Source organism: Leptinotarsa decemlineata, unplaced genomic scaffold (assembly GCF_025532065.1).
Source record: "Leptinotarsa decemlineata unplaced genomic scaffold, Ldec_3_MD MMD2_tig00004307_RagTag_RagTag, whole genome shotgun sequence".
NCBI lineage: Eukaryota > Metazoa > Arthropoda > Insecta > Coleoptera > Chrysomelidae > Leptinotarsa > Leptinotarsa decemlineata.
The window spans coordinates 7635949-7663499 of NW_027412606.1; the positions used below are offsets into that span (position 1 = coordinate 7635949).

The following is a 27551-nucleotide window of genomic DNA, read 5'->3' on the forward strand; positions in this document are numbered from 1 at the left end:
CGAGTGAATCCAGAAAAAACTCAGGCGATAGACTTGGGGAGACGTAAAGTTTCTCCAGACGCAAGGGTCACGATTTCAGGCAGGGAGATCGAATGGCAAACGCGAGTTAAGTACCTAGGTCTTTGGGTAGACCGCCGACTCACCTGGGCAAATCACATTGATTATATTAAGAGCAAAGTGCAGATGAGGATAGCTAAACTCTATTCTCTGGTCAATAGAAATTCAAAACTCAATCTTAAAAATAAGATTTTACTATACAACACGATGTTCAAGCCTGTCATCATGTATGCTTCAGGTGCTTGGGGACAAACCGCCCCGTCAAACCTCTCCATGTTGGAAAGGTTGCATAACAAACTTCTCAGGATGCTGGTGAATGCTCCATGGTTCGTGCGGAATGAAGCCATTCGCAGAGATTTGAAGCTGTTAACTATACGGCAGTCCTTTCAGTCGAGGAATCAGAGAGTTTTCGAGTCAGCGGAAACTCATGATAACCCATTAGTCAGGGAAGCTGTAGATTACACTATAGAGGACCCCACTCGATTCAGAAGGCCCCGTCGCTCGGTTGAGTGAAGGCCCCACGACGTTTGTTAAAATGAACAGTTTGTTCTTCAAATACCCCAGTCAGGAAGGGGTACACAAGGCCAGAGAGGCATAGAGGTCATTGACCTTTATATCGCCACCAAAATACTTTACGTTGTGAACCATTCGTTCTCCTGACGAATCTCAGTTGAAAGGGTAAGGGGAAAAATTTCCAACCTGATGAAAATAAAGATGACTATGATTGTGATGAAATCATTTCCAACTGTCATTCCTTTGTTTATTCACATATCTTGTATTTATAATTTCATATTGAGACTTTTAGGGCTAATATTATTTATGGAAAACTCTTTGGTCTATATCAGCTTGTCCGTCTGTAAACTTAAACTGAAATGGGATAATGATGTCTTAGTGCTGAGTAGTTGGAAGGTTTCGCAACTCATTTCAATCTACAATCTCTACTCTGCACGAGCAAATGGCACCCCAGTCGTGCCGTGTGAGAAAATTCACCCTTTCTCCGCAGAGCTGGTCTATAATCTATTGAGCTATTCCTTTTCTCAAATCAGTTACTGGTATTCCAAGAAGAGATACCCACAATTGACCTTTCCAAATTAGCTTGGAGGAAAAACCGCCAAGTCAACATCTAATGGCGACCGCTATTCAACTGGACATTTTAGTTAGAAAAGTGTTTAAAGCAACGAGAGTATAGACTCAATTTGAAGAGAATACACTGCAAAAAATGAACCAAGATCATGTTGTATCACCTCTAGATGTCCAAGACATCACGTATTATACCTTGGAAGGAGATATCTGACAACGAAATGGTAGAAAAGCAGATCTCTCCTGCCGCTTCTTAGTGATTGTGCAGAAGACCCTCAACATTCCACTGATGGAGACGATCGAAACATGCTGGTTATTCTTCATGAGCAAGCAACTATTTCAATGTAGAGGTTTGCGATCTTGCATAAAGGAGCAAATATACTGTACTGTTATATGGCGAAAAACCTCTGCTGAGATGCTTTCATTATGCTTTGTATCAAAAGATGCTGCCATTCACTATCCAGACCTGCTTTTCTATGTTTTGAATGTTGGTGGTTTGTAAAAATATCACTGTGAAACATAATTGATTATCTGTAGAGAAATCTCTAATGAGGCGAACAACAAAATTCAAATTTTTTCATCTATCTTGATGTGATAAACAAAACATCTACCGTGTTTGATGAGATACTAATCCAAATCCTTATAAATTGTGTAAATGAAATAACACCTCATATCTCCAAAATTAAAACTAATTCAGTTCTCTTTCGAAAATTCACAAAAAAAGTTGAAGAAGATAACGAACATTAGGAGAAAGAGCTATTTTTGAGCTCCTCCTGGAAGGTGATGGAAAAAAACACCAATTCCATGGAAAACCTGAAAGAACGTATGGTTTACATGATTTGAGTGGGATAATATAATGGAAATGAAAAAATATTAATTTTCCATAAAATTAAAACTTCTGATAAACTGCTAATTCTAACTTAAAGAATTACTTTTAATGCCGGCGACCAAAAGTAGTGCTTCCGGTACTACTAGAAGTACAGCTTGGCAGAGTGGAAAAATATTCTGTGTGGTGAACTGTGCGTAATTTGTTGTCTTTGAAAAAGCCATTGAGCAGTTAACTGAAAAACAATGTTCTCAGTGGATAAAGCAGATAAATTGTAAACAACGTATTGAGATTTATGCAACCGGAAGCAACGAGAGATGGAATAAGAATACTTTTTGCGAAAGTAGAAAGTAATAGTAATAATGAGTAAAATTGTAACCGATATTGTAAGTATATTGGAGGTTGCGTGCAAAATGCATGAAAATCAAATCATAGATGAAAAAAATAGAAAATGGTGAAAAAAAAACCATTTTCATCAAGGGAGTCATAGTTACGACCGCACCGGGGGGCCTGGGGGGCCGGTCAGGCCCCCCAGACACACCCTGGCGTTGGATGCGATCGGGTGTGGAGGGGTGGATTTTCGGGAAATCCTTGCGGGCACCGCCCCTCACCCCACACCAACAGGATTTCGCTGGGCTTCCTCCCGCTCACCGAACCCGGAATTGCTTCCTTACATCTACTTAGTGTGGCTAACCAAGAGACAGGACCATCGGCAGCGTTCGACCGAACGTTCGTACAAGTTAACTAAGCTCTTCTTTCGCCAGAGAGTGCTCGCGTCGCACACCTGCCCCCGCCAACCATGCCAAATCAATTGGGAATATGGTCCCGGAAGTGGCTGGTCGGGGTCCTAAGCTCGGATACTAGTAGCTCCGTCCAACCGGGGTCCGACACCTCAAGCGTCTGCCTTGGTGCCCTCCAAGACTAGACTCGGATACTAGAGCCCGGAAGGACCGCGAGCCCCGACACCTCGAACGCTCGGATCCGTACAGAAGCAGGCGAGGATCACGGAACAGCATAAGCCGTCCAGTGCCTCAGTATGGGGCTGCAATGCACCCATGAATGGATTACCGCAACCCCGTATCCCTTTACCCGCTAGCGGAGCTGCTGCCCCTAAGAGGCCAACGCCAGTTGGAGATGAGGCTCACTAGCCTCCAGCCGCGAGCGGGCACTCACCTCCCCCCTAGAACTCATGTTAGGAAAGTTCCCTTTCCAACGTTTGATGAGTAACCGTTGAGGACTCTTTCGAGCATCCTCTACCACACATCATATGTCGAAGATGTCGCGCCCATTACCCGTGTAGGTGCGGGATAGGGCGGTTCATCAACAACTTTTGGGTGTACGCCGTGTGGTCTGCACCGCATACCCTTACGTTACCCCGAGGGGCACTCATGTTAGGAAAGTTACCTTTCCAGCGTTGGATGAGTAACCGCTGAGGGCTCTTGCGAGACACCTCTCCCACACATCTAGCTTGAAACCGGCCAACGCCTGTTACCCGCAGGTGCGGGATTGGGTGGTTGACCGATAACTTTACTGGGTGAGTGCCGTGTGGTCTGCACCGGGGGACTGTCAAACACCCATATGAAAAAAAAATTATCAAACTTTCAGAAATTATGATGGATGGTGCTCATTTGGCGCTTACGCAGATGTTGATTGATTTCTATATAAAAGAGAAAAGAGTTCTTACACTTCGGGAAACTCATAAAACTATCATCCGAGGTATTGACTATCATGGTAGCAGGGAGTCTTTACGAAAAAAAAATTCATAAACTTGTATTTTTATGGTGAAAGGTGAAAAATAACAAGAAAATATTGAGGGGATGCCAGCCTTGGGAGGTCTGGAAAAACCTGTTAGTAAAGGACAATGTCTGATCATAATACATGCGAGTGATGAAGGTTTGTGCCTAATGATCATATTAAACGGAAATCAAATTGTTATACAGCTAATTATCGCAATGAAGAAAGAAAGAAGCAGATATGCAGTCATGGTAATCAGAAACGAATATTCCTTTTGAAAAGAAAGAGCTTAAACGTGATTGATATGCCCTCAGAAACGACTATGAGCCAAAATTCAATGTATTAGCTTTTTCTAGTAGTAAATCAGAACGTTGTACGATTACCGCCTCATCACCCGGATATGAATCCAACTGAGTTGGTTTGGGTTGGACTGAACAGTTTTTTCTGTACGATGGAACGAACAAAGAAATTTGAGGATGATTTCATGTCAAATGAACCCGTGAATGATCTGATTATTGATTTATATGATCAGGATAGCGACAATGAACCCGAACAGGAATATAGAGGCGCAGGAGTGATTTTAAAATTTATATGCGAAGCATATTTGAAGTTGCAGACAGATGTCATTGGTTATATCATTTGCCAGATCAGTTATTTCCAATTAAAAAAAAATAGACAAATACCACTTGTCAACTGTCAATTATCATGTGTCATTAGTGAAATGAGTTGGTGTCAACTTTGAAAAGTAAAAAATATATACAGTATGTTGAGCTATAATATGACGAGACAATTAGATTTCAAATTCTCATTATTTTTTTTCACTAAACGAAAAAATAAGCAATTGAGGTCTGAAAAAAATTATCATGAAGTAAAATAATGATACATTCGGATTTCTCATGCCAAGGAGGTTTCGAATCTGTCATAATCAGGCCACTTTCAGCTTCCAGTTCCGGTCGTTCAATTTTGCTGAAAGTGGTATCATTAGAGTCGCCTGGATGTCAAGAAACATAATTAATCATGTTTAGAAGCCGAAAGGGTCACATTTATTTTCTTTACGAGCAATTTCCAGGTGTTGCGTTGTGATCAACTGAAAGCTAATTTCAATTTATAGTAGCTGTTTGATAACAATGTATGAGAGGGGTGAAAACCAAAATATATGAGTTGAATGATATATACTTGGAAAACGACTAGAAGCATTCTAGTCAAAAAAAATTAAAGAAGCGTCTTGAAGCTGTCTAGACACGTCTAGAAGCGTTTAAGATATGTCAAAATGCTCGCAGAAAAATAAAAATGTGTTTTGAGATAATAGTTGACTGGTAAGCGGAAGTGATTTGTTGAAGTAATTCACGCTATGGTAACGGTGATTTGAGCCCGACAGACGGCGAATCGATTTTTATTACGCATCTTTCAACCCTTGCTAGGAATCGCACTATAAGAACTAAGACCTTGCTCATCCTCAACTATCACAAGTTTCCATTCCTGAGGGTTGTTATTCGTAATGGGACGGCAGATTTTGAAATAGTTAGTAAACTGAACCAAAAAAAATGTTCTGTTTATTTCTAGAACATCCCGATAATGTTCTGTGAGAAATAGAAAGAAAGTTCTTACCTTCACTGGACCGTAATTTGTCTTCTCGATTTCTGATGGTGCTGGAAATGGCTTTGGGAAGGAAAGGAGGAATTAGGAAAACACCACTCTTAACCCAATGAATAACGGATCGAAAGCACGCTATACTGACTTCTACTTTTGACCATAAAACTATACCGAATTACCGAAAATTCTTTAAACAATATAAACAATATACACCGGACCGACCGACTTCCGACAGTTTTCTTTTCTTGCTACTCTCTCTTGTCGAATTTTCATTCGCAGTTAAACTTCACTGAGAAGCAATGTTGCCAAATAATAAAACAAAAATTCTTCATTCTAATAATAAAGACTAATGCTAGAACATACCCCCCACCCTGAAAAATTGTTTTTCAGCCAACTTGTTATCACCATGAACAAACAGGTGGGAGATACTGAACCGGTACAACAATAAATATCGAACCCATTATAGTAATACCAAACGTAAATTCCCAAAATAACAATTGCAAGTAGATGAAAAACAACTGAAGAATTTGTCTTTGACAAACAGATACGAGATGATGCTAACTCGGTTAGTTTTTTTTTCAGAAAACTCACTGATGTTCAAACTATTTACCTTACTCCTTTGCAAACCTGATTTCCTTGACAGTTCACTACATAGTTTTTGAAGGTAGGTTTACAATAGGCTTGCTTAGATTTGACTGGACGCTCCGCATTTCTTGTACAAACATGACGTCTGAAACAAAAAAGTTCGTAAATAAGGTTATTTTTACCAGAAAGTGATGGTAACACACGTCATAATGAACATCAAAAAATAGTTCTGAAGGAAAGTAATTAATAAAAGTCAAAATAATTAGAAACCATGCCCAATCATATTGAAATGGGATAAAAGTAAACTGAGTTGTAGCTATAGTATTTTTTGAGAGAACAGGTGGACTATGAAAATTTAGGGTATTGAATCAAAATGATTGTAAACATTGTGCCAAAATTATTTTCTGGAATTTTTGGCCAAGGTCTGCAGGTTTCATATCCGACTTTTCGTCTACCACTGTGGTAAACATTATCAAGGGCGATGAAATATCTTTTGACGTTCTGGTGTTGTTCTTAACGCCGAACTACAATCTTAGAATTTGTCTTCTGTTTTATATCATCATTGGTGGACATGACTTTTTTCCTAATAATTGGATCAAATGACTTTGTGTACAATTGAGGATAGGTAGCCGGATTTTACTGAGGTTCACTGCCTCTTCCTTTCTATTGGAAGTATCCCTGTGTTTTTATTGCCTCTTTATGTATTCTTGGATAGTTATTTTGAGTTTTATCGAGTATTTGTGTATCTCCGAATGGGAAAATGTGAGTCCCTTCTTTGAGTGCATGTTTATCTACAGCTGATTTATCGGTTTGTTCAAAGCGACAATTTCTCTATTGTCCAGAGAGACGGGTTTCCACACTTCTTTTCGTGACAAGGAATCTGGTATACCCCAATGTTGCTAAAGGTTCTCCGAGGTCTTTAGTTGACCTTAGACTTTCTCTAATAGTTTTCGTTGGCCTACATATTGGTTTCATGTCGTTTTTCTCTAGAATTCTACCAATTCAGTCTGTACTATTTTCAACATAGGGAAGAAAAGCTTTTCCTATACTTACTAAGGAATTACTTTGGCACCGAAGCGACTTGAAAGAGCGCCAAAAATGCGTCAAAATAGATGTTTATGTGAGCAAGGAAAGGGTAGTACAGTGTAGAGTTCCACAAGGAACGGTTTTGGGACCGATACTACTTATTATACTGCAATTTTTTATTTTGGTGAAACATGGAATAACCTAAAAGTTGAAACTGAACAAGATCTAAACACCATCGTCGACTGGTTCAACTATAAATTGTCAACTATCAATTTTGATAAAACTATGTTTCTGCCTATCACAAGTTATGTAAACGGTTTACCCAACTACAAATTTTTAGAAGTGAAGAATCATAGCAATATTTTGAGAGTTTTGTCTACTAAAAATGTTAAATATTTAGGGATAGAAATCGATTGTCATTAACGTTGGGATTATCATGTAGATAATGTCACTAGTACTCTGAGAACTTTACTAGGGGGATTCCAATACATGAGCTAAAAATTGACTCTGTCCCTTCTAAAAATTATTTATTTTGCATTAATTGAATCTCGATTATCGTATGGGATTTTGGGTTGGGGTGCTGCATTGTTTACACATCTTCAAAAATTGCAAACTTTTTTTTCAAATTATGCTCCATGAGAAAGAACCTATTCGTCGGATCTCCAATTTGAAAAAATTGGAATGATTGATTTGAAACAATTACATTTTTCAAGTCAGTCATCAATTTGTTCAAAAAAAATAATGAGGTTGATTATATATCGCATAGATATCTCACGAGAGCAAAGGACTCCAACAAACTCAAAATTCCAATTGCAAAGAAAAGGATAGGTCAAAAATGCCCAAGCATTTTCAGCATCACGATATTTCAATTACCTACCAAGAGACATTATCGAATCATACTCTCATTTTCAATTTAAAAAAAAGTACGACATTTTATACTATCCATAGAAAGAAGCGCTATTTATTCTACAATTGTTCGAATGATGAATATGTATCCGCCGTTTTTTCACATTACTTTGCATCTGAAATTCAAAATTTGTTTGTATGATATATTCATCAGTGAATTATTGTATTTGTTTTTCTGTATATAGGTAAATATTTGTATCTGTGTGCATATGTATCTGCGTAGATATATGAAATTTAGATAATTTGGGTATTATACTCGTTACAATATTACCTATTAGATTTTTGAAGAGTTACACCTTCTTATTAATGATTTAGCATTTAGTAACTTGTTAACTACCAGTTTTCCAACATTTATGTTCACCCCTTAGAATGATGTTTGAAGATTAGAAATATATAAAGTCAATACCACGGACAGCCTTGGCTTTGTGGAATTATTGTTGACTTTAGTTTCAAGAAACTGCTCTGTTTTTGTACATTGTTTATATACTAATAAACTCATTATTATTATTATTATTATTATTCATTCATATTTGGTGATTAAACATCACCAATAATTTTATGCTTTCTTATATTAACCATTTCTTGTAGAGATCTGGGGTGAGAAAGAGTAGGAAAAGTGATAATTCGTAATTTTGCAACCAAAAGAGTATTGAAACAGTTCCAATGTTAGTTACTTCAGGTTACACAAAGTTTGAAACGAGTAAGGGAAAAATGGTTCACGATAATGAATCGTACGAAGAATTAAATTGAACCAAAGTATTAATAAATATAGTTTGAAAAACTAAAAAACACGCTTTTAAAAAACATCGAACTGAAAAGTTAAAAATAATTTTTTTAAATAAGCTTAAAACAATAATGAACGAAAAATACTAGTATTATTGTGAAAAAAGCGTAAGCGCTTTGTGCCATATTTTTTGTATATCAAGCGCACGTCGCTTTTAGTTCGATTTTTTTTAAAAGCGTCTTTGTTAGTTTTTTAAAGTATATTTATTTTTCATTATTCAGTTTCGTATTATAAAAGCGTGTTTTTTAGTCTTTTTAAAATAAATTTATTTTATCTGAACTTTCGGATCAATCAGCCGTATATTGTTTAGAAAAATGATATTTTCCGATTCCGGAGAGGGAGCCTGAAAATCAGCTACCAAGCCCAAGGCAACAGGCGCGCAAAGGAGGGTTACAAATAAGGCAGCAGGCGCGCGTATAAAAAACTTTTTTCAAATGAAGAAATACATGTAAAGTGAGCTCGAATGGCGCTATCTGCCCGCGAATAGATCAAGCAACAATGTCGATATATCATGGAGGTTACGTAGAGCTCCATCTGCTCGCGATTAGATCCAGCAATAATGTCGATATATCAAGGAAGTTTCGTACAGCGCCATCTGCCCGCGAATAGATCAAGCAATAACGTCAATAATTCAATCAAATACAGATCCCAATATGAAATGAAAAGGAAAGTTTCAAAAAAACATACATACATACAGGTGAAACTAATATAAAGCGTGTAATAAAAAAGCACATTTCTGTTTTCAATCCGATTTTGGATTCATCTAATCCTTCAGTACCAAAAATATACTGTTTCATTCATTCATCTTCTCCTTAAATTGAAAATCTGTTAACGCTTTTTCCGAGCCTTCAACATTCACGAAGAATCATTGTCAACTACATTGAAACGAATGTTGGAAATATAATACTCAACTCGAAAAGTAATTTTACCGTGATACTGACAATTAAATCACTAATAATGTTTTATACTGTTTTTTGTGAATTTCATTAGTTCGGACTTCCATTGTCTGAGATTTGAAATCCCTGAAAGAACTTACAAAAAAAAATAATTAAAAAATATAGCTGAATATAACAATTTTATTAAGCAAAAAAACCCTGAAATGAAATAACAGTGAAATAAAATACAAGTAAAATGGGAACAATTGAACAAAAAGAACAAAATGAAAAAAAATGACGAGATTCCAAGCCAATTTACTTCACGACGTTTCGACTGTTAGTATCCACAATCGTCTTCGGGTGATGACTGGACTAATTCCTCTGAGAGATGACTATTTATAGGTCATTTGAGTACTTTACTTATCTCCGCTTTCCTTTTTCCAATTCACCGGTTTAGCGGGAGATGACCGGTTGGTCATTTTTGCTTGATTATGGGTTTCCATATCTGTCTGTCTGTTTAAAATATGTTTTTCCGTTAATCAGCTGTCGCCCCCATACAAACGACAACTCTCAGAAGTTGAGAAACTTGTGCGAGCTAAGGACTAAGGAGGTCTTACCTTTTAACGTGTGATTCCTAACACGGTCGCAGAATCATCCCAGATTCAACCAGATACATTATCTCGAGAAAAATATCTGGTGGGGTCAGGAATCGAACCCACGGTCTTCCGATCGTGAGTCGGGCGCACTACCACTGCGGCCAATTCCACAACCAATATGTTGCGTATCTCTACGCTAGCTTGGCTGAATACATTGTTAGACAATATGTATGCGGCTTCTTTGAATTTTCTCCTAAACCAGTGCTCCTCCCTGTATATGATCTCAGCTTGGGACCACTTGATGTTATGTTGATGGGTCCAAACATGCTCTTCTATTCCTGATTTGCTGGTTTTCCCTCGATGAGTGTGTTTCTTGTGCTCGGCAATGCGAACTTTCTATGGCCTCCTAATTTCACCGATATAGAATTTTCCGCAATCACAGGGTATCCGGTAAATGCGATTCTTGGAATCGCAGTCCGCGTTTGGTGGCTTGGTTTTCGTGAGGCTGCTATGGATAGTGTTACCGGATTTGAGGCAGGTTCTGATGTTGTACTTGGGCCCAATTCTTCTTGTCCTTTCCGATAATTCTCGGATGTACGAAAGTCCAAGCACTGGTTGTGATTGCTTCTCTTCCTTGCGAGGCTCCTGCCGTCTTTTAGCCCAAGTCTGTTCCACCATCGCTTTGAAATAACCATTCAGTTGAAGATAATTTTTGATGATGTCTAGTTCCTTCTCGAGACCTTTTTTCGTATTACAGACCCCGAAAGCACGGTCTGATAGTGTCTTGATGATTACTCTTCAAGTCGATAGATGGTGGTTGGATTCGTGGTTCAGATACTGTTCCACGTCAGTGGGTTTTCGCTATACAGTGGAAAGCATCTAGTTCTTTCAGGGATTTCAATTCATTTTATATAATATCAGACAATGGAAGTCCGAACTAATGGAATTCATCATGGAACATTGTCAATCACCTTCAAACAAACACTGTTTTTTGTGTTTATAACCTTCTACAATCTGAAAATATTGAAGATAAAGATAAATACAAGAAACAGTATAAAATATTGTCGTTTGAAGAATACCAATAATTTTATTTTAATTCCTCGAAACATAAAGTAACATCTCTCTTCCGCAAACTTGTATGATAATTGAGAAAAACAGTAAATTCGTCTTTGTAATAAGCATAAAAAATCACCTTAATTACTACTATTCACATTCATTATTTTTCAAAATCATCACTGATACTTTAGAAACATTCATGTGCACATAGTCAATTTGATTTTAATCACCATGTTGATCTGTAATCACAATTTAGCTGTCTAATAATACTCGCGTCTGTAATTATTATGGTGAACAATAATAGAACGGCTGACAATAAAAACTGGCATACCTCCAACTCTTGGTACACGCAAAAAGATTAAAAGTTCGGGATGGCATATTGTAATCTCGAATGCAAAATTATGCTGAAAGCTCTCACGTTGATGCATTTTACACGGATGGTATTATTTTGATGAGTATCCTCAAACAGGCTAGCCAATCGGGTTGATTGCCTTCGGTAACGAAATGATGGGTACAAAGCCGGTAGCCAGAGGACGGAATATCATGTTATATTCATGTCACTGATGAGATTATTGGCTTTTTCTTCATGAACTTTTCCTTAGTGGTATTCGAAATATAACTTCCACATGAAGTAATAAAAAACAGAATGCTGAGATTACTTTTTGGATCACATCATCAGCGTAGAAAGAAGTCATTCTGCAATTAATGATGAGTTGAACAGAGTGGCCCAAATAGGGATAAGGAGTTGGAGAAAGTAGTCGTTTTAGGAGCTATTGAAAGTAATCCCAATCCCAATATATCAACAGGCCTAACAGGGACTAATGTTAGGATGATTTAGAAAAAGCACAAATTCAAGTTATACAGGATCAGAAGAGATCATCAACTCAGACCAGAAGACTTTGAACTCCGCATGGCTTTCTGCCAGTGGTTCCTGGAAAGTTGTAACCAAGTGCGTTATTTTTCATTTAATTGTATTTGGACAGGCAAAGCTTATGTGAGCAGTGCCGACATTTTCAACCGCAACAATTCTTACAATTGGGCACAACAAAATTCTCATTCTATTGTGGAGCAGAGAATTCAAGGAAGATTTGGATTTAGTGTGGGGACAGGTGTTTTCAGAGGTAGAATTATCAGTCCGTCCATTTATAATGGCACTCTCACATTTCAGAGATATTTAGAAATTTTAAGGCAAAATATATAACCTCTTGTTAATGAATTGCCAATAATGGAGCTCAGAAAGATATATTTTCAACAAGACGAAGCTTCTTCCCACAACACTGCAATTGTCACCAATTTTTTCGCTGCAAATGTTGGACTCAACCGTTGGCCGGCCAGGTCACCGGACCTAACGCCTATGGATTTTTACTTTTGGAGAATGTTGAAAGATCTTATTTTCAAATTGCCGACGAATTCTAGATACGAATTGGAAGCGGCAGTGATGCAAAGTTTTGCTTCTCTCACTCCTATTGAACTACTTAATTAATTCAGCAAAACATGTTCAGAAAAGGTGTCGCCTGTGTGTGAGAGAAGTTGGTGAACATTTCTAATACCTTCTCGAAGAAATATATTTCATTGTTTGTTCTTTATCATTATTATTTTTATTGTTGAAGTGTCATTTATCAGTAGTAAATATAGTATAAATTTATCAGTTTTATTGAAACTATGCGTTTTAATTACTGCTATGAAAATTTTTCTCGACATTTGATAGCTACTACTGAACAATTTCTTTTTTTTTATCGCCGCGTCGTCCAAAGCATACTTTATCAGAGTGTGCGTTTTACAGTCAACATGAAAAAAGTGATAGCTCTGTATTTCAAAGATGACTCTAGCAAAACATCAAGTGTGCTACATTTTTGCATAGGTAAGTTCAAGCCCTATTAAATATGTAGGAATATACAGGGTTATTGAATAGAACTGGTCGATACTTGATGAAAATCTTTTACAAAACTCATTGATACAGTTTATTGTATGATTTTCACTATAAAGGGTTTTACAAAAACAACGAGACGTGTTCTTGGGGTTCCTGTTGAATTACCTTCGTGAGCAAAAAAATGGTAGAATTAAACTCCTGACCGCTCTGGATTGAATAATTCCGTACAGTCTATCTCATCTTGTGTTTATAGATCTTCTGCCGTAAAAATCCTAACTTGTAAACTTTGTAGTAAATGTTCAAGAGGTAGCAAAAACGTCTGTGATTTTCTGGAACTAGCATTTCCTAATTTGACTGATAATCAGTTTGTGCAAAGCATAATGTCAAATCATCTGAAAATGGAATTTTCAACGGGTGATGATCAACTGTATTGCTGAACATGCGCCAAAATAAGTGACTATTACGTATAAGAAAACAAGTATAGCTCAGGCACCAGTCAATCTAATAATGACACTGATGATCTACAAACATGAGTCAACCTCTGACGGATGCAACAAACTCTTACGAAAGTTCGAAATAGATGAACACAATCTAGCAGACCACTATTATAATTTTCATGCAGTCATTGTTCATTATGGTTTTGGCTTTGAATCTGGTCATTATTACGCCTTGATCAAAGACGTAACGGACTGACGATAGTCGTGTTATGAAGTGTTCTGGCGCTGTTTTGAATTTATTGGAGCCTCTGGAGACACCCTACATTTTGTTTTATGAAAGAGAGGACATTGGCACATCAAGATCTTCAGATGATGTGGTGCTGCAGGTTTTTCCGGTTTTTCCTGCAGCTGAAAAAGCAAATGTGCCACTGGAATGAATGAAATCGCCCCGGAGCGCCAAATAATTTTTGTTGTTTCATAATTTCACGATTTGTATTACTTTCTTCTTTGATGAACAAATAATGTAGTTAGTGGATAAGTACTTATCTAGTAACTTATTGAATAACTCATTATTTTAGTCGTGAGAAAGCTATCGTATAGCGAGGTTTTTGTAAAACCCTTCTTATGGAGTAAATAATGATTTTACATTTACTGTATATGACTTTCAGAATATTCTTCATAAGAATGGTTCGTTTAATTTGTAGAGTCTCGAGGGCTGACTCACCCCACATTATGAATCTCATTAAGGATTCCACAAGGGAGTTATATAGAACAGAAATGTTTCTGGAAAGTATGCTCCCAGCCTATGAAAATTAGGCTCAAAGGTATTGAACAATTTTTAACGTGTTAGAGTTTACAATTTCAATGTAATCCATTGGATTTTTTGTTAGAAAAGAGTTGACTCTAAAAATTTAATTGTCTGTAACGAATAATGATGTTTTAAATACCACCTTCATCCAAAGGATAAAGTCGAGAATTGGGAAAAGTCTGGAATTTACGGAATTAAATGTAAGAATTGCGATGCAAAATATTATGGACAGAGTAAAAGATCTATTAAACTGAGGTATTAGCAGAAAAATCAGCAGTCGTCCATCATATTTTGCAACAAAACCATTCCATTAAGATTAGTTAGCCAAGTTAACAACAACAGGTATCTTGATACCTATGAGAATGTAGAAATGAGTATATTATGAATAGCCATGGTGCACCAATACCTAATAGTATACTATATAGGTTGTTGAAATAATATTTTATTTATCAGGTTTACCCGATGCCATATTGTAAAATTAATTCAAGACAATAAAGACGCAGGTACCTAGCAGATGTATTTGTAGTATAAATAAGGATAAAATTGTATGTATAGTCAGTTCCTCTTGAAGATGATCACTTGGTGATCGAAACACATGTCGAGGTGTTAAAATAACAGTTTGGTGTTGGGATAAAATTCCAGTATTATTTGTAACGAATAAGCATATCAACTATTTTTCGATTATATGATTCACGATAATTTGTTTCAAGAAGTCCGTATTATTGGATTGGGTTTTGAATTCTTCTTTCATCATATTTTTGTATTGTTAATTACGAGAAGAATATCGGACCGGTTACTTCGACACATATTTATTGCCCACACTTTTATATTTCATTCAACAGAAAGTTTACCTAATTATTCAACACATTTTTCAAATTAATGAATGATAATTAATTATAGCCATCGTATTTAAGTAGGGTTGATCCACAAATATCTCTTTTCAGTTCTGTTTAAAAAAAAAATCTGTTTTAAAATCTGTTTTTCCGTTAATCAGCTGCCGCCCCCATACGAACGACAACTCTCAGAAGTTGAGAAACTTGTGCGAGCTAAGGACTAACGAGGTCTTACCTTTTAACGTGTGATTCCTAACACGTTAAAAGCAATAATTTAATCGATAAGTACAAATTCACCCATAAAATAAATAAAATACCGTAATAGATCAGATCATCTGTTATATTGCGGAGACCAAACCGAGATTTTGAATGATTTACGATGGGCACTTCAATTGTTATCTAAACAATTTCGATAAATAAAGAATCTGTCAGAATAGAAGTTTTGAAAAGATTATAGTTTGTTGTGAGTAGATAAAATATGAAGGAAATTTCAATTATGAATAACCACTACTTCCCAAAAGTACTGAATAAACTCTACAGAAGTTCTCAGACAGGTCGATATTTTTTAATAATATGTATTTCTCTTGGCAAAGTTTACAAAGTGAACTTCAAAAATATAACGTTAATTTTTTTCATCAAAATATATTCAACTGAGAATGCCAATATTCGCAGAGGCTATGACAAAGGTCATAGCAATGGAAAACAAAGGTTTCGGCTTTCAACTTCTCCATCTTCATACTAAAAACTGTGGGAAACTTCCAAAAAAGGGAAGGAAGCAATCGATTTCAAAAAATTAACTCTATATAAAGATGTGTAGATCATGCAAAGAAGTAACTTTCAAACACAAATCTGGAAAAAAAGCCTTCCTGAAACAGCTACTTTCATATAAACATTGAATAACACGAAAGAAACATTCTTTCGTAACATATGATTCTATATGGACACTGAATTAAACAAAAAATATTTTTTTCTACTCAGTTTGTATTCCAAACATTTGTTATGGAATTGAATCAGATATCATTCACAGGATTGCTACACAATATAGTGAATGAAAGAGGTTAAACTTTACTTACATGTAACACTGTTATCCTCACTGATGGACATCGATATTCGGTCATTTCATATTAGGTTGTTTCAAAGGTTTTGTCCATTTCAGTGTCCTGTGTTTTTGTAGCCCAATATTTCAATAAATATTTATTCCACCATGTCGTGCTGACAAATAATGAAGAAGAATTTCGTATTCTACACATTGATGCTATTAATTTTTTTCAAATTTTAATTTTTTGCCTCTTTATAACTCATTGCCATATGATGACGTTAAACAATTTCGGACAATTCTCCATAATTTAATGATAATTTGTGGTATTTTATCCATGATGAAATTTTGTTTCGTATATAAAGCTCATATCCACTATACGAGGTGATTTTATTCATTTTACATTATCAAAATAGTGATTGAACGTGACTGACGTGACTGAAAAACCATCTCATGAATTTTAGCGGGGTATGAAAATGATAATGAATGAAAATATTTGAAGCAAGTTTCTACATCTTCCACCTGCCGCTGTTCTTAGATAATTTTTCTGATCATTCAATATTAATAAACTGCTAAAATGAAATTTATTCGGTATGAAATAAGTAAAATGAATGCAACGCTATAATAACACGTACTAACAGGTGAAACAAAGTCTGTCGTTTCTTACTTCAGATTTCCTAATTTCATATAGTTTCTCTAACTTTTCGAATAGTGTTTTGAAAATAAATTCAATTTATCTCTCTCTAGTACTACAGAAACAACTTCAGACTTTTCAGAAAAACTTTTTAAATTTAGGAGTTCTGATTGAGCATTGTGAAGGGATTACGAAGATTATCTCCTACATTTATCTTCAAAGATTTAGTAAGTGTTTATTATCGACGGTAAAAGAATAGATATGCACGTTGTTTTCTGTTTTCTTTAAAAATTCTCACGGTATTATTTTTTATGACAAAGAAGCGAAATATGCACTTCTAGAATGTAAACTTCCACGGCCCGGAAAAATTGCGTCAAAACTAATTTATTGTTATAGAAATGTAGGTTTTTACGGCTAGCGTCAAAGGTCTGGGTTTTCCAGGTTTTACCATGGTCTTCTTTGGTTATAATCTCTAAACGTTTCTACTGCAACTGCGGCAGACATCCACAGTGGTCGAAGTACTGGTCGAAGTACTATTATCAACGTGTCAACTGGTTTGTTTCGTTTACAACTGCGGCAAACATTATAAAATACAATGAGACAACGGATGCAGTGTTCTGGTTGTTCTCACAGCGTAGCCATTGTTTGGGGTTCGGGTCCCTTATTTTATTCAATGTTTGTCTTTACTTTGCTCATATTTATTATGATTTGTTACTACCTGAAATCCAATGAGGCTTGTCGGATCATTTTTGTGTGTGGCTCTTCAGCTTCCTGAAAGAACTTTCCCTGCAAGTGGCCGTCGATGGATATCTCTCGAATACTTCCACCATCAATGCTGGTGTACCCCAGGGATCCTTATTGTCTCCAGCCCTCTTTTTATTGTATATCATCGACTAACTGGAAAAAACCAAGAATCCAATATATTGCTCTGCTAACGACAGTACACTTGTCTCGTCATTTCATTTGGAGTTCAGGACATCGGCTACGGAGGCACATCTTTATCGGCAGCAAGAGGTTGCATATCTTAATGAGGATCTAGAAGTAATTTCGAATGGGGGTGGAATTAACCAGGTTCAATTCAATGCCACCAAAACCCAGGCATCGGTTTTCTCCAAAAAGATAAATATCTCCGAACCTGATATAATAATGCCGCTTCCTGCATTCGAGATGATCTACTCACTCAGAATGGAAAGCCCAGATGGAAGAACCCACAAATTCCATATAATCCTAACAAAGACGTGTATTTCGAATATTCGCAAACAGCTCCACGATGGTCGCACCGGAGTGAATTTCGTAGTAAATATAGCGAGGGTGCGCGAGAGGTACCACTGGGTCAATTGCCGCCGAGACGTGGTGGAGTGGTGTAAACGCTGTGACCTGTGCTCTTCGAGAAAGGGGTCGAAGACAAGGCGAAGAGGAAGATTGAAGCAGTAACTCAGTGGGTGCCCTTTCGAGATAATCGTAGTTGACATTCTGGGATCACTTCATATGGCCACTTTCAGTACCTTATGGTTGTGATAGATTATTTTTTCAAATGGCCTGAAGTAATAGCCTTACCCAACCAAGAGGCTAAAACTGTGGCAGAAGCTCTGTTACAGAAAGTGATCGCCAGGCACGGGGTATCCCAGGAGTTACACTCAGATCAGGGCCACAACTTCGAATCCGATTTATGGAAGGAAATGATGATTTTGTTAGGAATGAAGACGACAAAAACAACTGCTCTTCACCAACAGTCCGTTGGAATGGTTGAGAGGCATAGTCGCAACATAAATAACTACCTCTCGATGTTTGTCTCCAAAAACCAAAGAGACTGGGATAAATTGGTTTCTCTTTTTCTGTTGACATGTAGGAGATATCAACATGATGCCACAGGTTACACACCATCCATGTTGTTAACTGGTCGGAAGCTTCCGATAGATGTAATATGTGGCAGTCCGTCCGATGAATCTCAAGAGGTACCCCTTTCAGAGTACGTGAATGACCTGAAGAGGAGACTGGAAATTGTACACAAAGTTGCCAGATTCAAATTACAGCTTTCCAGCGACAGGATGAAGATAAGATTTGACAAAATATCACTGCCGGTGAGCTTCAAGGAAGGCAGTGGAGTGTGACTCTACCAACCCCAACGTCGAAAAAGTTTGTGTCCCAAATTGCAAATATCATGACAAGGACCTTACTTGGTAACCAAAAAGATTAACGATCTGTTGTACAGAATTCAATAGTCATCCAGAATCAAGTCTACAGTTGTTCTCATAGAGAGACTGAGTCTGTAGATGGGTCGTGATGTTCCCTCTTGGAATGTTGTTTCGGGCGAACAACCTCAGGGAAGGGGGTAGTGTTGTAAATCATGCCCCAAAGAAAATAATGCTGGCCGCCGCTGGTAGCCATAAATCAATTGTGACGTTGTCAAGACCGCGCCCAGCCCGGCCGACGTTTCGCGGCTGTTCTTATATGTTCACGCCATTTCCATGGAATTCTGCCGAATTCTCTATCAACGTCGGGATAAATAGTTCATCGTATATAAACGCCACCTAGGAGCATATCGATATGGTCAAGCTTAAGACGATAAACATTTGAATAATAGTGGCAGTAATAGTTGAAGTATTTGGTTATGTCAATAGAGAAATAAAGTTAAGTTCGATTATTGTACAGTGTAGTCAATTATTGGTAAACCCATGGGGAGAAGCGTAACAATAAAAATAGGTTTTTGGTAGATTAGTGACTATAAAATATTGCATTCTTCTTCGCTGGATAATTATCCTGAAATAAACGACACAAATAATTGATACTCCGATACTCATAAACTTGAAAGTTCAGAAATTTATACTGCCTCCATAGTTTTGAGCAGATAGTTTCTCTACTTCTGAAACTCAAGTGAAGCCAGTGAAATCATGGCAATATTTTGATATAACTAAAAATCTGTGACACCAATTCATCTCAGTTCATTTCGATTCTCTGAAACAAACATGTTCTGAATATAACGAATACCAAGAATCAATTCTATCTTCAAATCCAGGTATGTCTAGCAAACGAGAATTCTGATGGTGTGGTGAGCTCGGGCGTAACTATTTTTGATAGAACCTGGTTTTATTCCTTCAACAGAGATTACGTGGCTTCATGTATAATTCACTTTTTTTTTAAATAGGTTGAACTTTAACGATTGTTTAGTTGGGTTTTTCTATCTCACAAAAAAAGTGCTTCTACATCTGACAAATGATCATCATTGGTGTTCTCGACTGATGTTTGGTATTATCAGAGGTTTACGTAAAACTGCCAGCAATTCATAAAGTAGATGTGTTTTTGAGTACAGTTGGTGACTCAATGATAATTATTTTAGGAACGTATTGTTGACTATCATCGTATAGTTGCTTCGAAAATTCCTGATGGTTTTATACCAATCGCTGGTGATATTAAATGCTAATCAAGAAAGCATAGTCCTATCCAATGGCCCCCTGGGTCTCCTGACTTCCCTTCACTTGGTATTTTTCTACGATAGTATTTGAAGAATGCATTTTATATGAAACGCTATGCTGAAATGTATACCTTTCAGGACCGAGCACTTCAACAAAGGGCACAAAAATACGAGGTATATTTAAAAAATGAAGTGAATTCAAAATTTTCTCATAAAATCTATATTTATTTATCAATTTCTTTTTTGTTCCCTTCAAAGTAGTCCCTTTGAGATGTAATACACTTGTGCCAGCGTTTTTTCCAATCTCCGAAGCAGTTCTGATATGCACTTTTTGATATATCCTTGAGCTCTCTCAGTGATTCGGTTTTTGTCTCATCAATTGTTGCAAAACACCGTTCTTTCAAGGGTCTGTTCAACTTTAGGAACAGAAAAAAGTCGCAGGGAGGCAAATCTGGTGAATACAGTGGCTGATGCATGATTACGCTGTTGTTTCGCAAGCGGCGCATAGCTTCAAGATAATACTCCTTATTGATTTTAAGAACATGTGGCAAGAACTCCTGATGCACTACGACACGGTAATAAAAAAACAGTAAGCAATACATTTGATCAAACTTGGCTTGCTGTTTTTGGTCTTAGCTCTTTCGGGCTCTTCCATTTCGACGATCGGACTTTGTTTCGATGTCATGACCATATACCCGTGATTCGTCACCAACTATGACACATTTGAACAAAACTGGATCGCCGTTGACGTCATGCAACAATTTCTCATCAATACTCATGCGACGGTTTTTTGGTCAAAATTCAGTAATTTTGAAACGAACTTTGCTGCTGAATAATACCCATAATTTCCAAAAAAAACGTGCATGATATGAGCCAACTGATATGCTGATATCCTCAGCAACTTCTCTAATAGTTATTCGACGATGCTCCATAACAATTTTCCTCACTTTCTCAGTTTCATCGGTCGTGAATGTAGTGGGGTGTCCAGGGCGAGGATCGTCATTCACATCTTCTTGACCTTCTGCGAAAAGCTGGTACCACTCAAGAACATTTTTCTGGCTCAGAGTACAATCACCGTATGCTACTGTCAACATTTATAACTGCAACTGTGTACATATGTTCGAGACGAGTGTATCAACATATCAACATGAGAGAATCGCTAAATTTAAACCTTTACTTTAGTTTTTTCACAGACTCCGTTTATTGAAGAGAGGGGTGGCATTTTTGAGAATCTTTGACTTTCTCAAGTTCGATAGGGGGTAAAATTTCTAGAAGAAAAGATTGCGTCTTTGAATGTCTAGTGAATTCAAAGTTTAGTTTCTATCCATCACCAATAACCCATTTATTTTCGATTTTTATAATTGAAATATAATTTTTCAGTGGGAAAAATATCACACATAGCGTTAAAATTCACTGAGAATTTACCCAATGCTTTTTGTGGTTTGCTAATTTGAGTGATTTCTTAACCAAAATCAAGTGAAGAGACAAAGCATACAATAAGTTTATCCCCTTGAAATTAGTTATTATATTAAATGAAAATGTATGGGCGAGGAGATATCATGAAAAACATTAGTGCTTTTAGTCTAACCACTCCGTGATAAATCACCTCTCGAAAAAACCTAATTAGGGCAAGAGTATGATTTATATCAACCTCTCGCAATAACAGTTGAGGCCGTGTTTCCTGACCCTAATATTGATAAATAGAAAACTATGAATGTTTTCACGAGATAAAGTAATAAATTAGGAGAAACTTAGTAGCTCCTAGGATGGAATGCGGTACACGAACGTTATGAGAACCATAAGTTTTGAATTCTTTCCAATACTGCAGAGACCGAAATGCATGCCGAGATCGTATCATATTCTCTTTATTTACGATCTGCGTTGCGGAAGAACATTATCATGAAATAACGTTCTTATTTAGGAGATTGACCAATAGAAGTTATAGAGCTTTTTCAATTGGGGAGGACCATTCCAATTGGATATGCAATCCTTCAGGAAAACAAAGAGTTGTCAAAGTGATTTCTTACATCAAAATTACTACGAAATATTTTGTTTGTTATTTTAGAAAAATTCTCTCGAAATCTCTATACAGGGTGTAACTGAATAAGTGTAAAATATTTAAGGAGGTGATTTCTCATCGAAAAAAAGATAAGATCTTTCATATAAAGAAACTTCATTGGAGCATCCCTTGTTAAGATACAGCCCCTTAAAGGGGGTACATAAAATTTGTATAACAACTTTTTTTACAAGCACTAAAAAAGTTACAATATTGAAATTAACCTGAAGTTTTGTACTACCAAAAAGACACTTAGTCAGTAATTTATTTGGTTTACCCCATGGTTGTAAGGGGTGGAAAACGCAACCCCTAAAATTTATTTCCAATGTAACTTTTTGTCTTATTATTTGTTTACCATTTGAAAATTTATTTCCGATAGCCTGTTTCATTCTAAACAAAAAAATGTTTCTTGGGTTTTTTGCCCAAAATAACCCAGTTCGCAGCAAAAAATAATTTTACTAACAACTACAGAGATACATCGTCATAAATGCGAACTGGATTTATTGTTATTTTGTAGCTAGTACCTGCATTAAACGATTAAAATGTAATAAACTAATTTATTAATAACAAAACACACAACATGTAGAAATCATAGTAAATGTTCAATATGTCTACCTTCAGACATTACGGATGCGTCTAGACATCGGCGCATTGAGCCACGTATTCGCTCAAATATTCCTGGAGTCTCTCTAATTACCCTGCACGCATCGATGATGCGGTTTCTTAAGTCCTCTACATCGCGAACAGAAGTACAATAAACCAAATGCTGTAAATGGCCCTAAATAGAGAAATCTAGAGGATTGAGATCCGGGGATCGAGTGGGTCAGTTATGTGGTCCTCCTCGACCCATCCACTGATTTGCATATGTTTCAGTTAAATGCTGACGTGCTACTTGACTAAAATGGGCGGGAGACCCATCATGCATAAAAAACATATCCTCAAAAACATATCGCCAAAGGAACTTCCTCCAGCAGTACTGGATGCACTTCTCTTAAAAATTGAACGTATGCCTCACCATTTAATCGAGGAGGTAGAAAATGAGGCCCAATTAAATCATCCCTAATAACTCCGAGCCACACGTTAAGAGAAAACTGTTCTTGATGGTTAATTTCGACAATAACGTGAGGTTTTTCATCAGCCCATATGTGGTGATTATGAAAATTAATAATCTTGTCCCGAGAAAAACTACCTTCGTCTGTGAATTCTGTCATCTTCAGAAAGTCACAATTTCTTCTAATCATTTCCAGCATCCAATTGCAAAATTCAAGACGGTTCGGAAAGTCTTGCGGTAACAGTGCTTGTACTCGTTGCAGATGGTAAGGGTACAAGAGTTGTTCCTTTAAAATTCGAAATACCGTCATATGCCCAACATTTAGCTGGAAAGCAATCTTTCTAGTACTGGTAGTAGGTTGTTCTTCAATCAAATTAAGTACTGCTTCCTCAAGCTGTGGTGTTCGTACTTATCGATGGCGACCACTATCCTGCGTTCTTTTGTGAACCATATTCTCGTACTCGTTGATGAAGTCGAGCAAATATTCTACGTGAAGGATGCTGCCGTTGAGGATACATTTCAGCATATCTTCTAGAAGCTTCTAACCCATTTCCCTGCGACAAACCGTTAACGTAATGCATATCAGCCATTTCCTCATTTGTGTATGCCATTTTAATAATAAGTGAATTATTAAAGTAACAAATTAAGAACAGAACAACAACACACAATTAGTATTAATTCAATTTCGAAAATTCACAAACTGACAGCGTCATACCAATTTCATTGTCACTATCGCTGATAGCGACCTGCTGAATAGATTAATTTCGTATTTTCTCATTTATGACGATGTAGGTATCTCTGTAGTTTTTCGTAAAATAATTTTTTGCTGCGAACTGGTTTATTTTGGGCAAAAAACCCAAGAGATATTTTTTGTTTAGAATGAAACAGGCTATCGGAAATAAATTTTTAAATGGTAAACAAATAATAAGACAAAAAGTTACATTGGAAATAAATTTTAGGGGTTACGTTTTCCACCCCTCACAACCATGGGGTAAACCAAATAAATTACTGGCTAAGTGTCTTTTTAGTAGTATAAAACGTCAGGGTGATTTCAATATTGTAAGTTTTTCAGTGCTTGTGAAAAAAATTGTAATACAAATTTTATGTACCCCCTTCAAGGGGCTGTATCTTAACAAGGGATGCTCCAATGAAGTTTCTTTATATGAAAGATCCAACTTTTTTTCGATGAGGAATCACCTCCTTAAATGTTTTACACTTATTCAGTTACACCCTGTATAGTGAAATTATTCCGTTACTTGAAAAATACAACTCGATCGATTGTCAAAGTCGAAGTAGTTTTCAAAGTTGAATCGTATGATATTTATGCAAGATGAAGAATCTGCTTGGACTGTTTCTCGTTGAAATTCTCTTCTCACAAAGCGAGATCAACTCTGTTATCTTCAACAAATCATGAGGATGAATGGTTTTGTATGCGCACTATGTGCAGTTGAAAAGCAGGTCAGTAGGTATGGTTTCTGCAACCTATTAATATTTAGTTATGAGGAATTGAATGAACCGGGTGAAAATATACACAAATACATATTATCTATCTTATGTGAATTTTACTAGTTCGAACTTTCACACAAGTAATTGTAAAAATAACATAAAATCCATAACAAAATCCATAAGAAGGACGTTCGGCTCAGAACGATCATCAGCTCCAGAGATTCGGCTACACAAAACTTGTCTAGATTTCTACTCCCCATAATCCAACCATTACAAGGAAAAACATCGTCTTTTGTGGAGAATTCAAGGCATTTCGTCGAACTACTAGGGGCAATTGAAGTCACACATGAAGATCAACTAATCAGTTTCGACGTGGAAAGACTTTATAACAACGTTCCGGTCGAGGAAGCACTCCAAATCATACAGGGGAAGCTATCCGAAGACGAGGACCTGAAAGATAGAACGAACTTACCTATAGAAGTAATTATGGAATTACTACTGTGTTAGGAATCACACGTTCAAAGGTAAGACCTCGTTAGTTCTTAGCTCGCACAAGTTTCTCAATTTCTGAGAGTTCTCGTTCGTATGGGGGCTCGGCTGATTAACGGAAAAACATATTTCAATCAGACAGAAACAGATTTTTTAAACTGGGATGCTGTGTACGAAACTGTTATTTCCCACTGAAGGACGAATTATTTACACAAGATGAAGGACTGCCAATGGGATCGCCACTTTCACCAGTCATAGCAAACTTATATATGGAGTGGTTTGAAACTCTGGCCATTAAAGAAGCCCACAAGAAATCTCGTGTCTGGTTGAGATACGTTGACGACACTTTTCTAATATGGAACCATGGGAATACTGAACTAGACGCCTTCCTGAAACACAACAACAGCGTAAGATCTTCCATCACTTTCACAATGGAGAAACTCACAACGAATTGCCATTCTTAGGAATTGGTGAAGAGGATCGACACTGAGTAGGAAACATCTGTATACCGGAAACCCACTCACACCACGAATTCAACCACCATGAATCGACTAAAAGAAGAATCATCAAAACTCTATTAGACCGTGCTTTCGGACTTTGTAATACGAAGGAAGGGTTCGAGAAGGAACTAGACATCATCAAAAACGATCTTCAACGAAATGGCTACTCCAATGCGATGGTGGAACAGACTTCGGCAAAAAGACAGCAGGAGCCCCGAAAGGAAGAAAATCCGCCACAACCAGTGCTTGGCCTTCCCTACATCAGAGGATTATCGTACAAGATACGAAAAATTGGATCCAAGTACAACATCAGAACCTGCTTCATATCCGGAAACACTATAATAATAATAATAATACGTCTTTATTCACCATAAAAATACAAATGGAATAGACAAAAATAAAATAAAACAGAATACGGGAACAATAACAAAAACAAAGAAAAAAAAACTTCCAGTATATGGTGAATAGGCGGAGTATCAGCCAAGGCTGTTTTTCAACTCAACCTGGGAGAAACTATAGATAAATAATATGAACACAAGTCGAGTTAACAATATCAAAAAAATTAGTTATTGCTTTACTTTAGAAAATTCATTTTAGAAATGCCAAGGTTGGGAACGGACAAGAGGCTAATGAGATAAATAAGTCTTCAGTCTTTTTTTAAAGTTTACGATGGTATATGATCGAAATTCACAGGGTAGTTGATTATAAGATTTGGGTGCATTATACGAGAAGCAGCGGGTGAAGATGGAAGATTTGTGTTTGGGGATGACTAGAACTGAACTATTCCTTGTAGTAAAGCTGTTAATCGTAGAGAATGTTTTAAGCTTCTTTAGTAAATAATCAGGTTGTCGAGTTATCAAAACTTTATGTGTGTTGGTAAGAAGGTGTAGAGTTCTAAGTTTCTCAACATTTAACCATCCTGATTCTTGCATTACTGGGCATATATGATCATATTTCCGAATATCAAACGAGAAACGTAGACAGCTATTTTGAATACGCTGTAGTCGGAGAACATCCGATTGTTTCAAAGCAGGTCCATATATACTGTCGCAATAGGAAATTTTTGACATAATCAGAGACTCGCATAGTCTAAGTTTCTGTTGAGCAAATCACGATTAGGAAAAAGCTGTCTGAGAACATTATAAGAAGATTGGTTCAGATAGCTGACATGTTTAGTGAAGCGAAGATCCAGATCAAACCACAATCCTAAATTTTTTATCTCGTCCACGGAGGAAGTATATCGTTTTCGATGCGAACATGAAAGGTTGAGTTGGTGAGCTCTCTGTTCTTCTTAGCTCCGAACATCATTATTGCGGATTTGTCTGAATTGAGCTTGAGCTTATGGGCAGTAGAAATTTCAAAGATGGCTTGGAGATCGTTATTAATATGCGACAGAGCAGATGTAGACTCGCCTGGCGAAAAAGAGAAATATAACTGCGTGTCGTCTGCATAGTGATGTATATTGCATTTTTTCACGGTCAGATAAAAGTCACAAATATACAAGCTAAAAAGCAAGGGCCCAAGGATAGATCCTTGTGGCACTCCCTTCAATACCAGCAGAGCATCTGAAATAACTTCATCCACAACAACTCTTTGAGTACGATTCTTCAGATAGTTTTCTAAGAGAGACACTGCTTTCCGAGAAAAACCGAAGTAGACAAGTTTGTCACACAATATCTCATGATCTAGAGTGTCAAAATGCCTTGCTGTAATCACCGCCAAACGAGAACTGCTATTCCAAGAATTGCATTTACCGGATACCCTGTGAGTGTTGAAAATCCTATATCGGTAAAACTAAGAGGTCATTGAATGTTCGCATTGCCGAGCACAAGAAACACATACAGCGAGGGGAAACCAGTAA

General features: G+C 36.9%; 1 protein-coding gene across 1 annotated transcript in view; it reads right to left on the reverse strand.

Annotated features, from left to right (window-relative positions):
• The window catches only part of slow (epidermal growth factor-like protein slowdown), a 189251-nt gene that overhangs the window by 53046 nt on the left and 108654 nt on the right, over positions 1-27551 (reverse strand). Inside the window, exon 2 of the mRNA XM_074178900.1 lies at positions 5899-6020. Within this exon, the coding sequence (XP_074035001.1) occupies positions 5899-6020 (122 nt within the window). The remainder of the gene's footprint in view (positions 1-5898; positions 6021-27551) is intronic.